General features: G+C 38.7%; 1 protein-coding gene across 2 annotated transcripts; it reads right to left on the bottom strand.

Annotated features, from left to right (window-relative positions):
• Positions 1 to 1,298: 1,298 nt before the first annotated feature.
• LOC102926231 (melanoma antigen preferentially expressed in tumors-like) lies at positions 1,299 to 14,463 on the bottom strand. Of its 2 annotated transcripts, none has more exons than XM_076561948.1 (6): positions 14,251 to 14,463; positions 13,923 to 14,040; positions 6,671 to 6,762; positions 4,150 to 4,449; positions 2,626 to 3,210; positions 1,299 to 1,894 (listed from the first exon to the last, which is right to left on the bottom strand). In XM_076561948.1, exons 4-6 carry the CDS (start codon positions 4,437 to 4,439, stop codon positions 1,381 to 1,383), a joined length of 1,389 nt encoding a protein of 462 aa, XP_076418063.1. In that variant the 5' UTR covers positions 4,440 to 4,449; positions 6,671 to 6,762; positions 13,923 to 14,040; positions 14,251 to 14,463; the 3' UTR covers positions 1,299 to 1,380. The 2 variants fall into 2 exon arrangements, with proteins under 2 accessions (XP_076418063.1, XP_015860494.3); XM_016005008.3 differs by having other exon boundaries at positions 13,923 to 14,007; positions 14,251 to 14,383.
• Between the last annotated feature and the right edge of the window lie 729 nt (positions 14,464 to 15,192).

Raw genomic sequence — 15,192 nt, 5'->3', positions numbered from 1 at the left:
AGAAGGTAGCCAGCATTACACCATGGATCCACCACACCCAGGACAACAAAGCACAACAAATGAAGCAACTATAGTGGAAAAGCAGCAGCAAGAAACTCAACCAGAATCATGTATACCAGGATGGAGATGGAGATTTGCAGTAAGACAGAACAACCAGGTGTGGAGGAAAGTATCTGAAGGAAGAACAGCTGTGTCATGCCATGGATCCTAAATGTCTCCCAAGCTAATATGATAGAAGGTGGTCTCAAGATGATGGCTCCATGGCAGGTGGGTGAAATTTTTGAATAGGTTACTTCAAGAATGGCTCCAGGGCAGGTGGTAGAAACTTTAGAGCAGGCTGTACAGAGACTCAGGCTCCTGCTCTCTCTGCTTCCTGGCCTCATGAATTGGAAGGATCTCCCTCTGCCACAAGCTCTTTACCATGTTCTTCTGCCTTGCTGAAGTTCCAAACCAGTGCAACTAAATAATCATGGTGAAACGTCTAAAGCAGAGAAACAAAGTTCTCTTCCTTACTAGTCTATTATGTCAGGCATTTTGCAAGATGACAGAAGGCAAACATCAAGCAGATGTTTGAGAAAGCCTCCAAGATGGTAACATTGAATCCATGAATTCTGTTGAGAAGAGTTAACATCATAGAGTTTACTTTACTTTAAACAGACCATGTAACAAGAACAAGGAAGATAAATCGGGGCCCAAGAGTGTAAAACAACTTTCTTCTATGCACTAATGAATGGTGGAGGAATAGATAAACCACAGAAACATTCAGCCTCTGAGTGGCTTGAGACAGGGACCTTGTCTTGTTTGTTTGTTCATTCTTGCTGCCTACAATAATATCGCAAACCGATCCTTGGTAAATGAGTATGAAATAAAGAAAAACTGAGCCACTCAATGGGTAATGGGCACAGATTCTTTTTCTCACTGTTAAATCCAGATGTCTTCCTATAAGCAACTAAAAACATCTTAATATAGAAGCTTAATACAACTCAGGGGATAAAAGCATCAGTTTCAATAACTACCTGCCCTCCAAAAACATATCCAGGAAAGGTTAGAGTGTCATGTCTGCAGTCAAGTGCCCAGAAGTAAATCTCAGTGAGGACAAGGCTGTGGTAATTCATGATATAGTCTTTCCAACTCTTCTACCTAAAACTTTAGTAGGAAGGATGAAGTACTATCAAGAACAATAGTCAAGAGACTCACAGACACTCTGAGTCCTCCATCTTCTTCTAAGTTATTCTCTATAGAAATTAGTTACATACCTATATTTTAACTGTATTTTGCTAAAACATAATAACCTTATACATTCAGTCTATGGGATCAAGAAAAAAAACATTTAATACTTAAAGAGAACATATCAAGGTGAAACTGTGTTGGACTGTAAATTTAATCAGAAAAAGTCATCCAATGCATGTCGTTCCTTTTTGCCTCTTGTAGCATTCTTTTCAATTGTGCCTGCACATCAGCAAGCTTCTGTCGATCTAAACTGTCCTGAAAGTGCCATCTCCCATAGCAATGCACAGGGATAGGATAAAACACATATTTAAGCTTCACCAAGGATGTTAAGTGCTCAAGAATTCTCATTAGCATAGTCATAGTAAGTGGATTGGAGGAAAAGTTGAGGATTCGGAGTTGAGAACAGTGATTTAGTGCGGAGATGAGAAAAGAGATTGTAGAGTCTGTTAGAAGGCAATGATTGATTGCCAGCTGTTGCAAGGTGCTAGAGTTATTCTGCAGGAGGTTATAAAGGGGCTCACTATCTTCCCAGTTCATTGGGTTGTTGCTGATATTCAGGAGCTTTAAGTGGTTGGCTTGAGGGCACTCAGACAGAAACTTGAAGTCGTTGTAAGAAAGTCCACAGAATGGTAGATGTAAGAATTCCAAACTAGCTGGTAGGACTCTGCAGGGAGGAAACAGAAAAGTGTTTCTGAAAAATGAGGTCTAGAAGAGGGGAACTATATCTATGAATCTGAAACCAACTACTTTGCACATGGATTGCATGAGCAGCAAATGATGTGAGCTTTCACATACTTAGTAGACTTGTGGGTCTATGAAAGACACTTTACCACCCTGACAAATACTATTTTAACCTTGACACTGTGTACAATATTATAGAGTTGTGTGAAAAACTTAGTGGAAAATATTATCTGCTTAGTAATTACAATATAATCAAGGTAGAGGAGCAACCAACTGGAAGCTCCCTTTGGCCAGTCCCCAAGTGACAGCCTCTACAGTCATAGCCTGAACCTTGGAGATTTTCCTAATGCTCTGACATTACAGTCTATGGGTAGATGGCTATGTGCACCTGTGCCCAACCTGAAGTCTTTCTCTCAATTCCTCCTCTTCATCTCTCGATGACCAGAGGAGGACTGCATTGTTCTCTTTACCTTTATACTTCTGGAATGAGCACAGTGCCCGCACATGCTCAGCTGACTAAGGTTTTTGTAACCCCATTTTTCTCTTCAATTACAGAAATATACCCTTCCCTAGCTGTTTTTAAACTCCCAGCATAGCCCATGCTGAGGTGGAAAGAGAAAGGGCTATGGGAAGCTTAAGAATATCTAAGGATTACTTCTCTCACCTTAAAAACAGGCTATTATTGGAAACTCGGTATCCATCCCATACCCTTACCTCAGGACATGTTCAAGATGATCTGTGAGGCAGAAAGAGGACAAGTTGAGCTCATTGAGATGGTCCATACGCCCAAGCTCAGAGATAAAATTTCGAAAGGCTTCCCCATTCAAAGATCTACAAGTGATTTTACACAGACAAAGTCTGTCCAGGTGCACCACCTGAGTCAGAAGGGTGGTGACCTCACTCAGAGAAGCCTGATCAACTGCCAGGTGATCAATACATTTCAGATCCAGATGACGTAGGGTGTTTCTACAGTCACACACTTTGTCTATTTGCAAATCTCGGCAGCACAGGTGCAAAGAGCCTGAGCTCTGCTCTACTTTATTCAGAAGCAGAACCAAAAATTCAGTTTCCCTTAAGGTTCTATCAAGGGAAAGGTTCACTAATAATTCCATAGCCTGCCTGGAGGACTGAGCCTCAGGTTCTGAACTTGCCATACTACACTGGCCTTCGATTTTCAAGATAGAGTGCTCAGAGTAAGCACAGGAGTGAAAACAGTCAGGTGACTTAGTACTGCTCTCCGGACAGATGATCTTGCAGCCAACATCCTGCCTTAAATCTAGGATCCTCAGTTTAGGGCTCCTGCAGGGAAAAGAGAACATAGAACACTAAGAGGTAGCAAACATTAATATAACCGAGCAGGATCACTGATAACACGTAGTGACAAAATCATCTATTTTTTCTTTTGTTATTCCATATACCAGCTACCAGCAAGACTTTCTTATTCAAATACTGTATCCTTTACTATTTTCTATGATCAACTAATGCTCACAAGTCTTGTTATTCCTGTCTTCTATGAAACATCTCCATTACGTATGTCTATCAACAGTAGCCCCACTCACATCTATTACAAAATTAAAACCCTTTGCAAGACATCAGAGTTTTTAAGATAACCTCAGCTGACGTACCAACCACCTCACATTGATTTTCAGCATTCACCGTTAACTAACTGTGAAAGATTATCCAGTCCTCTCTCACAACAGGCTACAGGATAATGTGTTGCTATCTTGCCATACACCCATTATATATATTCTTACTGAAAAGCTGAGTTCTTGGCAGTAACACCTGAAGACCATCAGGCATGTCTTTCAGTTCACCATGTTTCTTGTATGCTTAATTTTCTAGCGTGGAGACAAAAACGGGCCAAGCCTTTACCATTGCGGTCAGTGTCTTCTCATGCCCATCCACTGAGGAAGCAGCAGTGGACAACAGAACAAAATTCTCAGTAAACAGCACACACTATTTTCTCTTTTATTCTCCACCAATCCTCAGCAGTCTTAACACTCATGTCCTTCTACGTAATAGTAACACCATAATATGAATCCATCAACAGTGCCCTCAATCGCTTACATTCCATACCCAACCTTATAAGACACTTGTTCTCAAAGTGACCTCAACACTGGACCATCAGTCCCATAGCCTTTTTCACTGTTTCACTTTTTGCATATTACCTTTGGAAGAGTAGCAGGCTGTGGCATAACCTCCTGTGTCTTACCACATCTCTGTTATACAGGGTCTTACCTAGAAGCTGAGTTCTGGACAGGTAGGAACTGAAGACTCTCGACCATGGTTTTCAGGAGTTCCCGCTGGGACTCCCGTGTCCTTAATGATCCAATGTGGAGACACATAAAAGGCCAAACCTTCACCATTGCTTTCACTATATTCTTATGCCCACCCTTGAAGGCAGCAGAGAACAATGGAACAAAAAGCTCCCTTGGTATCACCTTGAGAGCATGAATTGCTGCAGGCTCATTATTCAGTAGATGCTGTATAGAAAGATTCAACAGTGTGGGCAGTTCCCTGTTGTCCATCTTAATGAACCTGCAGGAGGGTGAGAAACATTAGAAAACTTGACAGATGGCCACAGAATCTTATTTGCAACCATTGTTAGCGTATAGATAGTTATTTGTAGAATAAATAAAACAGCCGTTTCTAGATACCTGCCTCTATTTGTAGGCAAAAAAAATTGGTTTGTGAGTGTATTAAGGTCTATTTGTGTATGAATAGACATAAAACCAACTCCCTTACATATGTGTATACACAAATATTTGTAAGTGATCAAATACCAATAGAAATTGATTAGAGCACTAGGTTAGCAGAAGACAATTTTGGTCACTTAGCTACCTGACTCCTGATATTTCATCTCAATAGTATAGAAGCCATCACAAAAGAAAGGGTGAATCTATACAAAAGTGATGCCATCATCATTATCTTGGAAATATAAAATACTAAGACATCCTATTAACTGTGATTAAAGAAAAAAGAATGACATTCCAGCCCATGACTTGTCATACTTGGATCACCTTTGTGGCATATGAAGACACACCAAAATTGCAAGAGATATGCATGAAAGAAGATGGTTAGGGGCTTCAAACTGACCTGAGCCTATGGCCAGAAACACCAGTCCCAACATAATCCTAAAATACAAACATGTATCCTAAAGATAAAGGGAGACCCAGTGTAATGAAGCAACTCCCCCAAAGATGTCCAATTAAATCCTTAAGTTCTCTCCCTTATGTGGTAACAGTCTACCTGAAAACAGAATAGAAATTCTAAGCATCTAGTAAAGGTGCCACATCAGGTGTTGAGTTGGAAAAAGAACTATATGACATGGTTAGTGTAGACTAGAGGAAGGTATGGGAATACAGAATGAATTCCATTAAGATGTGTAATTAATATATCTTAAAAATGAATGGACTCGTTATTTTGATTTCTTTATATATTTTGAGGTCTTTATATATTTTGGAGATCAGCCCTCTGTGTCAGATGTGGGGTTGGTGAAGATCTTTCCCCGTTCTGTAGGCTGTCCTTTTGTCTTATTTACTGTGTCCTTTGCCTTAGGACAAAGAAGCTTCTCAGTTTCAGGAGGTCCCATTTATTAATTGTTGCTCTCAGTGCCTGTGCTACTGGTGTTATATTTAGGAAGTGGTCCCCCACGCCAATGTGTTCAAGGATCAGAATCCATCCCTGGCGCATGAGTGGACTTTTTGGAGCCCACTACCTATGATGGGACACCTCGTGCAGCCTTGAGGCAGGGGGAAGGGCTTGGACTTGCCTCTACTGGATGTGCCTCCCCATGAGAGGCCTTGTCTTCTTGTGGGGGACAGTGGGAGGTGGGTTTGGAGGGGGAGGCTGGTGGAGTGGGAGGAGGGAAGAGGGGGATCTTTGATTGGTGTGTAAACAAATGAAAAAATTTTCTTAATAAAAAAATGAATGGACTCAATGGGGAAAGAACAAAAAATCACTAATCACAAGGTTGGTTGGGAAGTGACAGGAGATCTGAAAAGTGTAGTGAAGGGGAGTTGAGGAGGTGAATATGTTCAAAATATACTGTATGAAATTCTCAAAGAATTAATAAAATTATTTAAAAATAAGTGAGTGGTGTCATATATGAAAACTTGAAACTACAGTCTTTGAAACAGTTTCTGAGAAAGTGTAAAGTCAAAGAAGGTGTGAGAATCATCCAAAGAAATCTGGCAATTATGAGGAAGGAAAAAAAAGGGGAAATTAAGAATCTGACAAAGCAAAAAGAAACAAAGAATCAGAATATTCATAACTTTTCCCTTTAATACCCAAAACAAAGAACTCACTGTAAAGAGTTGTCCTCAGACCTCCATAGACCTCTTTGACATGTACTCCCCTGCACTTAAACACATCACACAAACACACAAACAATAATTTAAAACTAATCCAAAATCAGAGAACAAACAAAAAGGAAGTGTCAGGTTAAGGAAAGGTAAGACCTTAAAGTTTCAGCAGCCTCCTCTCTCACACAGGCTCTCTTCTGCTGGGTGGGATAAGAATGCCCTGAGATCCAATTCCCAAGAAAAATATCAGGATCCTTTCTTTCTCAACTCTTAAAACACATGAGATAATTGTATGGACATCAGCAACCTCATAATTTACAAACTATAGAGTCCCTGAAGAGAGGGAGCATCTGCCCCCTATAGGTATAAAAGTTATGAATACATAGTAGAGGTTCGTGGGACACAGAAAAAAATGAGAGCTCGTAAAAGGAAGAGAGTTGTGTCAGATAACTGACCTTTGACTGTCAGGGCTCAGCACCAACCTAAAAGTCAATAAAGGTGAAAAAATCCAAAGTCAATTCTCAGTTGGCGTACTCCAGTAGTGGACCTAGAAATAAGCACAGTTAAGACTTGGACATTTAAAACATTTGGTTTTGCCCATTGTATTCCCTCCTTTCCTTTCCACTATTCTTCTGTATCATTGATACTTTACAGCATTTTCAAACCTTCTAGGTTTTATTCCTTTCCGTACATTTACCTAGTTTGGTTCACACATTTGTAATTATGCACTCCTATCATTGTCTCTTTCCCCTCCTCTTCATCACATGCTTCCCCTTTTTCCTTCTCCACTTTCTTTTATTCAGCATTGCTTCTTCTTAGGTTCCTCCCACCCTACCCAGTTCATTTAGTTCATTTACTATGACCACATGGACCCCATTCAGTCTTAACCTCACAGTTCACTGCACACTGTTTTTGATTCCTGTTCTATTCTCATTTGGGCTGGGCAGTTGGAGTTAATAATTTTATGTCTCTTCATGGACTTGGTCTACACTGGTGTTACAACTGCTACAGTGGTGACTTTTGTCATCTTTGCATAGTACTGGAGATTTGGCTTGCAAGAGGAGGCTGCTCCCTAGTTTCTCCTATGGTGATATTTGATAAAGGTTTTGAACAAGAGAGGCCTCTTAATTAGAGGAGATGATAGTTCATCAACCAGCATGAACATCCAATTTAAACTAACTTATACCAGTAACACATGCTTTTTTATTTAATCAGATAATAACTTGCCAAAAAGGAACATCCCCAAAATTAGTCTTGGGGAAAGGTTTTTGTTTTTGTCTTTTAGGAGAATGAAGGTTAAGGAATCTGAAGAACACTGGACAAATGAGACAACTGAAGAAAAGGGACAAATCATCTATCCCAGGAAACAGAGTGAAATGGCATATGGGTATATCATCTAAAAAATTTTATGTCTTCCTAAATGTTTGTTTCTGCTCTTCTCTAAAGAAATTTAACACTATTAGTCTTCTAATAGTCCCAGTTCAATTAAAATTTAAAGCTGACTTTGGAGTTGGAGAATGGCTCTCTCCTTCTTGAAACTCAAGCATGTTTTTAAAAGGAAAATGCATACTCCCTGTATCATGCCAGAAGAAAAGAGCCATCTTCTGCTATGGGACAGGAGAAAGACCAAATTAATTAAGGGACTATTCTATTACTAATCTGAACTCTTTGATTCTATTCTGATTCTTTAAACTTTTCTTAAAGTATGAATTTTATATAAAAATTTACAAGATTAAGATAGATAGATAGATAGATAGATAGATAGATAGATAGATAGATAGATAGATACATTTTAAACTTTGTTAAGATATGAATGGTCATATAGAATACTAACTAATTCTAGAAAAAAGGCTTCAATTAGCTGCATATATTTGTCTTTGTGTTCGAGTCTCTTTTCAGTTTTCTGCAGGAAATCATGGCCAGGCCTAACATCAACTGAAGTCTCCAGAAAGAAGATGGGGCCCCACAACAACAACAATTCCATGTGGACAATAATAATATCCCTAAGCTGACAAACATCATCTACAGATCAGCTTTGAATTACAAAGTGCTCAGAGCAATTTTGAGAGGGCTAGCTGAGATTATACAGTCTCAAAGACTACTTGAATAAGGACTTGAGATAAACCCTGAACTTTGGCATTCTACACAGACTGGATAACGAAGGATATAGTTACCTTTCCTAGAATTTGACAATTAACCTAAAATTTTCCTCTTCAGGATAAAGATACCTTCGCCCATACCCAGCAGGAAGCAATTTTAAGAATATGACGCCCACATTCCCAAAGAGGTGGTGTGGGGAGGGTGGTTTTTTGGTCTTTTAATGGGTTTTGGGTCTGGGATAATTTTCAATGTTTAGGGGGGTTGGTTACAAGTTGTTGTTAATGCTTACGAAAAGGGCTAAGCAAAGGAGGTTAGATTTAAGATTATTGTTTAAAAAAAAAGAAAAAAGAAAAGAAAAAGACAATTACTAGTTGTAAATACTTTACATTGGATTGTATTGTTTTATATTATATATAAATTATATATATTGAAATTGATATTGTTAGAAAATGCTATATGTATACTTCTAATTATACTTATACCGTTCATTTAACAATGTAATGCAATTTTCTGATCCTTGAATGTTATTATTACCAACTATTAGGATATAAAGAAATGAAAGTTAGTAGTTAGACATTATAATAGAACTTGTAGTCATATTAGGTATGTTTTCAAGATTGAGCAGATATATTTTAGATAGACAGGTCATCTTCAAACCCTTCAGAGATCTACAGAATATGGCATTTAAAATGTTTTAATAACTTAGAAAATTTTTCTTTTTGTTATGACTATGAGACATGTCGGCTCCTGGCAGTACCAATCTACTTCAGAGAGAATATGGCCATTGAAGAAACTGCATATGGAGTTAACTTTTATTGTGACAAAAGTTAGCCACTGGACAACAAAGTATCCTCAAATCAAAAGGACAAAATGGACAAACAGGACACGAAACAAAGGACTACTGATTCTTGCCAAAACAAGTGTGGGTATGGCTTTATCAAAAGGCATCTTCTGAGGCCAGGACAATATGGCACCATCCCTAAAGCAATCCAGAAAAGGTACAGTGCCCTTTTCTTCGAAGGCAGCTGAACAGGCAGTGGGCCGATGGCTTCTGATGTGCAGTGGAACAGCAGCTGAAACAGTTATTCTTGAAGAGTAACTAAGTTCACACCTCTCAATAGTAGACTGGCATTTAATAGATGGATGTGGAGAAGAACAGGATGCTGAGATGAAGCCATATATACACAGCCAAGAAGAATGGACAGCTGAATTTAAAAAACATCAACAATTTCCAGAATTTAAAATCCTGAATCATGACAGGACACTAGTGGAATTCAGGTATTTCTGGTACATGGACTGCTCTCACCCAATGTGAGGTTGAACTGTTGACCTTGTGTGCATCCTACTTCACAAATGAGTCTGTCAGATATGCTAAGCCTATAGGCTGAAGATGATGCCCCAACACTGCAGAGAAACCTCAGGTGACTGTCCAGGCAGCTGGTTGTTTCTATCAACTCACAATTTTTTGGAAGTTGCTTGCACATACTTCCTGTTTTTATTTTTGTTAGGTAATATTATTTCCTTCTTGGGTCTCTGAGGGAGTTGAAGATTAGTTAGTTATAGTTGAAGATTAGTTAGGATAGAAAGTGAATTAGGTAATTTTGGACTTACCAAAATAGGATAGATAATGGAATTATTTTCTCTGAATTTGTCAAATACAAATGGACTAGGCATTGTTTAGGTATTTATTACTTGTATATATGGTATATAGTTATTGTACTTTTGTATATAGTTTTTCTTATGTTAGTCATAACCTTTTTCCTTTTTTTCTTTTTATTAAAATAGAAAAGAGGAAATATGGTGATGTTTTATTTGTACTAAAATGTGATTTGTATGTTAATAAATAAAGATGTCCGGTGGTCAGAGCTAATAGCAAGCCATCTCAGAAGCTGAGCGGTGGTAGGCAGAGCTAGGTAGATCTCTGTGTGTTCAGGGATACAGCCAGCATTGGAGACACAGGCCTTTAATCTCAATACCAACCATAGAAGACCTGGAGGTCTGTACAGACAGGCAGTGACAAGGCAGTCATATGGTTGGGTTTACAACCAATGAGAAGGCAGAACAGAAAGTCTTTATAAAGACAAACACACAGGAAGTAGCTCTCTTTCGGAGAGGTAGGACCACCGCCAGAGGAAGGGTAAGGTTTTTAGCTCTTAGCTCTGACCTCTTGGTTTTCTTCTTTGCATTGGTTCTGTGTTTCTTATTGAATAAGACGGTTACTTCTACATTCTCCAAATAAAACTTGAAGAGAAACCAATAGTAAACGATGAAGAAAATATAACACAGAAGCACAAGTAATATGAAAAGCAGGAAAAATGATCATAACCCCTCAAATGATGAAACTAAAAGTGATGAAGTGGTTGAAAGGCTGGGCTAAGAATTCAAACTCCACATGAAAAGATATTCAGAAATTTCAAAGAAGATACAAAGTAGCAGGTGAAGGAATCCAACTAAGGACATGGAGATGCAAACCAAAAAACATACATGAGAACACAGCAAGAAACTGTGAGTTTGAAAACAAACAAAAAATAGAATTATTAGAACTAAAAATAAAAAATATAAACAAAAAGCAGTGTAGAAAGGTTCACCAGCAAAGTGTATGAATATCAGTTAACCTAAAGAACATTAGAACTGGAAGAAAAATTCAAGCAAATTCTATATTTAAACATCAACAACATAAAAATAAGTAAATAGGGGCTGGAGAGATGGCTTAGCGGTTAAGAGCACTGACTGCTCTTCCAGAGGACCAGGGTTCAATTCCCAGCACCCACATGGCAGCTCACAACTGTCTGTAACTCCAGTTCCTGAGACCCAACACCCATGGCAAAACACCAATGTACGTGAAATAAAAATAAATAAATTTGAAAAAAAAATTTAAAAAAAAATAAGTAAATAATGAAGGTAAAACTCAGAGAAGACCTAACTCAGGTCATGCAGCCTGCTCACCAGCCCACATTAAAAACATCATGATCAAGTTGGGTTCCTATCAGGGACACGGGGTAGTTCACGTTACACAAATCAATAAAGACTATACAGCACCTAAATACATTCAGAGCAGAGATCACAGGATGATCTAAAATATGCAGAAAGGTGTGCTTGCTTAAGCAGGGCACATCCTAAAACTGGAAAAACAAGCAGAAAAGACCTTGAAAAAGCTAAAGACCAGTTAATGACAAAAGCCCTGAAGATTCTAAGAGCACACCTCAACATAAAATGGTTCTACATAACAAACCTATAGCTAACAATATACTAAATTGTAAAGACCAGAAACCATTTTATCTAAAGTCAAGGAATAAGACAATGGGATCTGCTTCCCCAAAACCTTTTCAATATCCTGCTTGAAGGATTTACCCACATACAAAGAAGGAAATAAATGGGATAAAATAAAAGAGGTTAAATAATCTCTATGGGCAAGTGATGTGCTCATATGGTTAAAAGAATGCAAACACTCAAACACAAACACTAATATGTACTTAACACTTCCACCAAGGAAGGAGGGTGCTCAGCAGCATAAAATACTGTGCAGTCCATAGTGACCCAAACCCTGATACTGAGGAATAAATCAGAAACACAAGCCCATGCACAATGTTTTCAAAAATTTACAATACCCAGGAACAAACCTAACGGATGGAGTGAAGTACTGAAAAATGAAAACATTAAATCACTGAAGAAATGGAAGAAGACACTAGAAGAGCGAAAATCTTCCCACTCACATAGATTAGCAAAATGACCATGTTACTGCAAGTTACACACAGATGCAGTGCAATGCCTTGAATTCCCGATTATGTTTAGCTCAAAGGAAACCAAGTCCTAAAATGCAGGGACAAGAACAACAGACCAGAAGTAGCCACAGCAATGCTGGGGGTGGGACAACACCTGCTCTCAGATTACACTATGGAGCCAGCAACAAAAATGAATGCTTCTGCAAAAAGAGAGATATGTAGAACCCTGGAATAGAATAGAAGACTCAGAAATAAAACCATACAGCCACAGCCACTTATGTATTTTTAAAGATGCCAAAAACCAAACACCGAGGATAACTGCTTCCACAAATGGAGTGGGTAAAACTGGCTAACTAAATGGATGATCATTCATCCCGTCCCTCACTCCTCAAAACTAATTCAAAATAGATCAAAGATCCTAATGTATGATGAGACGTACTGAAATCTGTAACAAAACACGAGGGAAACATTTTAAGATATAGGTGTAGCACAGTTTTTCTAAAAAAGGGACCCTGGAAACATCTCAGAAAATAACAAGAATTGATGAATGAGACTGCATGAAATAAACACGCTTCTGCAAAGCAAGGACGTAAGCAACTATGAAGAGGCAGACATCAGAATGGCAACAATGCTTTTCCACTATACATCTGACATGATTAATATTTACAACCTATAAAGAAGTCAAAACTTAATCACCAAATAAAGGAATCACCAAATCAACAAATGGCAAATGCACTTGACAGTTCTCATGGGAATACAAATGGCCAATAAATTAAAAATGTTAATCATAGCCATTAGATAAATGTTCATCAAAAGCATACCAAAACCATACCTTCCCCAGCCAGAAAGGGGAAAATCAAGAAAACAAATAAGAACAAATGCTGAGGTGAATGTAAGGAAAAGGAACAGTTACACTTGGTGGTGGGAAATTCAAGAAGACAAATGTAACATGTGTTTTCTCATATTCAGTATTTAGACTTAAATAACTAGTCACACATATATGTAACATATATGTAGATATGCACATAACAGTTCCTTACTTATGCTGACCTTATTATGTTCTCCACCCATCTTGCTTTTTCTACAATCCCTTACTCTACCCAAGCAGTCCTCATTTTACTTTTTATTACAAATGTACATTACATGTAATGAACTATACATACATGTATGTAAATGTCCTAACAACATGCAGCATTGTGCACACTGCGCAAAAATTCTAAGTGAGACCCATCCAAATGGACAGAAGTTTGGGAAGTGTGCCTGACCAGGAATCTTCACATATGTTGAGCTGGTGAAGTCCAGTGAAGACTGAGGAACTGCCCTACTAAAACTGACTATGAAGAAATGATGACTAATTTCACTGAGGTATCTTGAATGGAGTCCTGGAATTCAATGACAGTATTATTTGAATAAATCATCAAATTCAAATGAAATATGAAGTTAACTTATTATCCAGCAATCTGTTTTTGGTAATTTTTTGGATGTATAAGGTATGTATACTAGGGAAATCTAGATGCACATTTTCTTATGCTCCTAAAATCAGTTTATAATTTAAAGGAAAATAATAAATAGGTCATGTTCTGAGATACACATCTGCAACACCACCATTAAAGAGACAGAAGCAGGAGCATCATAAAGGCCAGTGAGTGGTTACATAGCAAGTGTCTGGCAAAGTTCCAATGCATTTCCAAAGTTCCAGAGCTCATTATACTGAATGAAATCACACTCTTCTACATCAGTTATGAAACACAGGTACATGAGTATGTACTTGCTCTTCAGATGTGAAAACCAAGTTAAAATATCAAATACTGTAGAAAGAGAAATACATATCTACACAGTTCAGTCCTTACTCTTTTAAAGGACTCATATATAAAAGACATCTCACCATGTTATCCCTGGTTGATGAAGAAGTCCAAATCGTTACACCGCAACTGTGGAAATGCCACCAAGTCCTTCTGAGGAATATAAATCTTTGAAGAGGAGGAGGGAGGATGTGTGGAGAACTTTAAAGAGGGGGTAGGAAATGGTTAGTCACATAATTGAAGCTATCACCATCTCAGGAGAAACCACTACCTCCCGAGAAACCGCCACCACAAAAGAAACCTATACCACACGTGAGCCGATTCTGAACCCCTGAGTGGTCATTCATCAAGATCACAGATTAATCCCTCTACCCTGGCCATTAACCTCAAACAAAGACTATTGTAGTTTACCTAAATGTGAGGGTCCGTTAAGTCCTCTGACTTTCCATGTCCTCAAGAGTAGCAGCCACTCATTTTCTAAGAGACGTTCCCGGTGGCAGGGATACCACAGTCTTGATGGCGATTTCCCTCGCAACTGTTGGGCCTTCTCAATTTAAAGCAGCTGCTAGGGCATTCTGATTGGCTCCTCAGAGGTCAGGGTTCTTGTTTCTAGATCCTTCCGCTATGCTGTACCATGGACCGCATTGCCAGCAGGTTCAGAGTATGTGCCCATCCGCCTCCCTAGATATTCCTAGATAAGAACTTTACCTAGCCAAGTGGTGGTGGCGGCGGCGGCGGCGGCGCATGCCTTTAATCCCAGCACTCAGGAGGCAGAGGCAGGCAGATCTCTGTGAATTTGAGGCCACCTGTCTACAGAGTGAGTTCCAGGACAGCCAGGACTGTTTCACAGAGAAACCCTGTCTTGAGACCCCCCCAAAAAAAAAACTTTACTTATTAAAAAATTTATCTATGAGTGAGACATAACCACTTCCTGGCTACAGTTTCTACAAGGTCAGGTCTCAAACTCAGATAATGAGCAGTCAGAATTAGTGGGCAGGCACAGTAGCAAAAGTTTTTCATTTAAAACTCACTTATTGGAAAACACAGTTCTAACTTAGCACTTTATTTTCTCTTGACAAAGAAACTTGCCAAGGTGCCTTTCATCAAAAAACATTTAGGAAGCTAGACAGGATCACTTCTTGTTTAAGACAAAACTGAGGAGCAAAGGGACATACTACTTTCAAAAATAACACTACCAAGAACAACAACAGACAGTAGATAAAATGAGTCCTGAACAAGGTTTTGAAAAAAAGGTGTTCTGATCTCTCTGCAGAGAAACCATTATATTACTTATCTTGATAATTCAAGAAGGGTAGACTATCCACTCATCTTAGAATGTTACTGTCAGTAGAA

Source organism: Peromyscus maniculatus, chromosome X, assembly GCF_049852395.1.
Source record: "Peromyscus maniculatus bairdii isolate BWxNUB_F1_BW_parent chromosome X, HU_Pman_BW_mat_3.1, whole genome shotgun sequence".
In the NCBI taxonomy this organism is placed as follows: Eukaryota; Metazoa; Chordata; class Mammalia; order Rodentia; family Cricetidae; genus Peromyscus; species Peromyscus maniculatus.
This window is presented reverse-complemented; position numbering and strand designations above follow the sequence as displayed.

What these genes read in the sequence shown, in the direction of transcription:
- LOC102926231 (XM_076561948.1), bottom strand. Translation starts at nt 4,439, where the DNA reads ATGGACAACAGGGAACTGCCCACACTGTTGAATCTTTCTATACAGCAT. An exon ending in GTCCAGAACTCAGCTTCTAG is followed by an intron (nt 3,211 to 4,149) that starts GTAAGACCCTGT and finishes TTTTCCCTGCAG; the next exon opens with GAGCCCTAAACTGAGGATCC. An exon ending in CATCTTGAACATGTCCTGAG is followed by an intron (nt 1,895 to 2,625) that starts GTAAGGGTATGG and finishes TCCTCCCTGCAG; the next exon opens with AGTCCTACCAGCTAGTTTGG.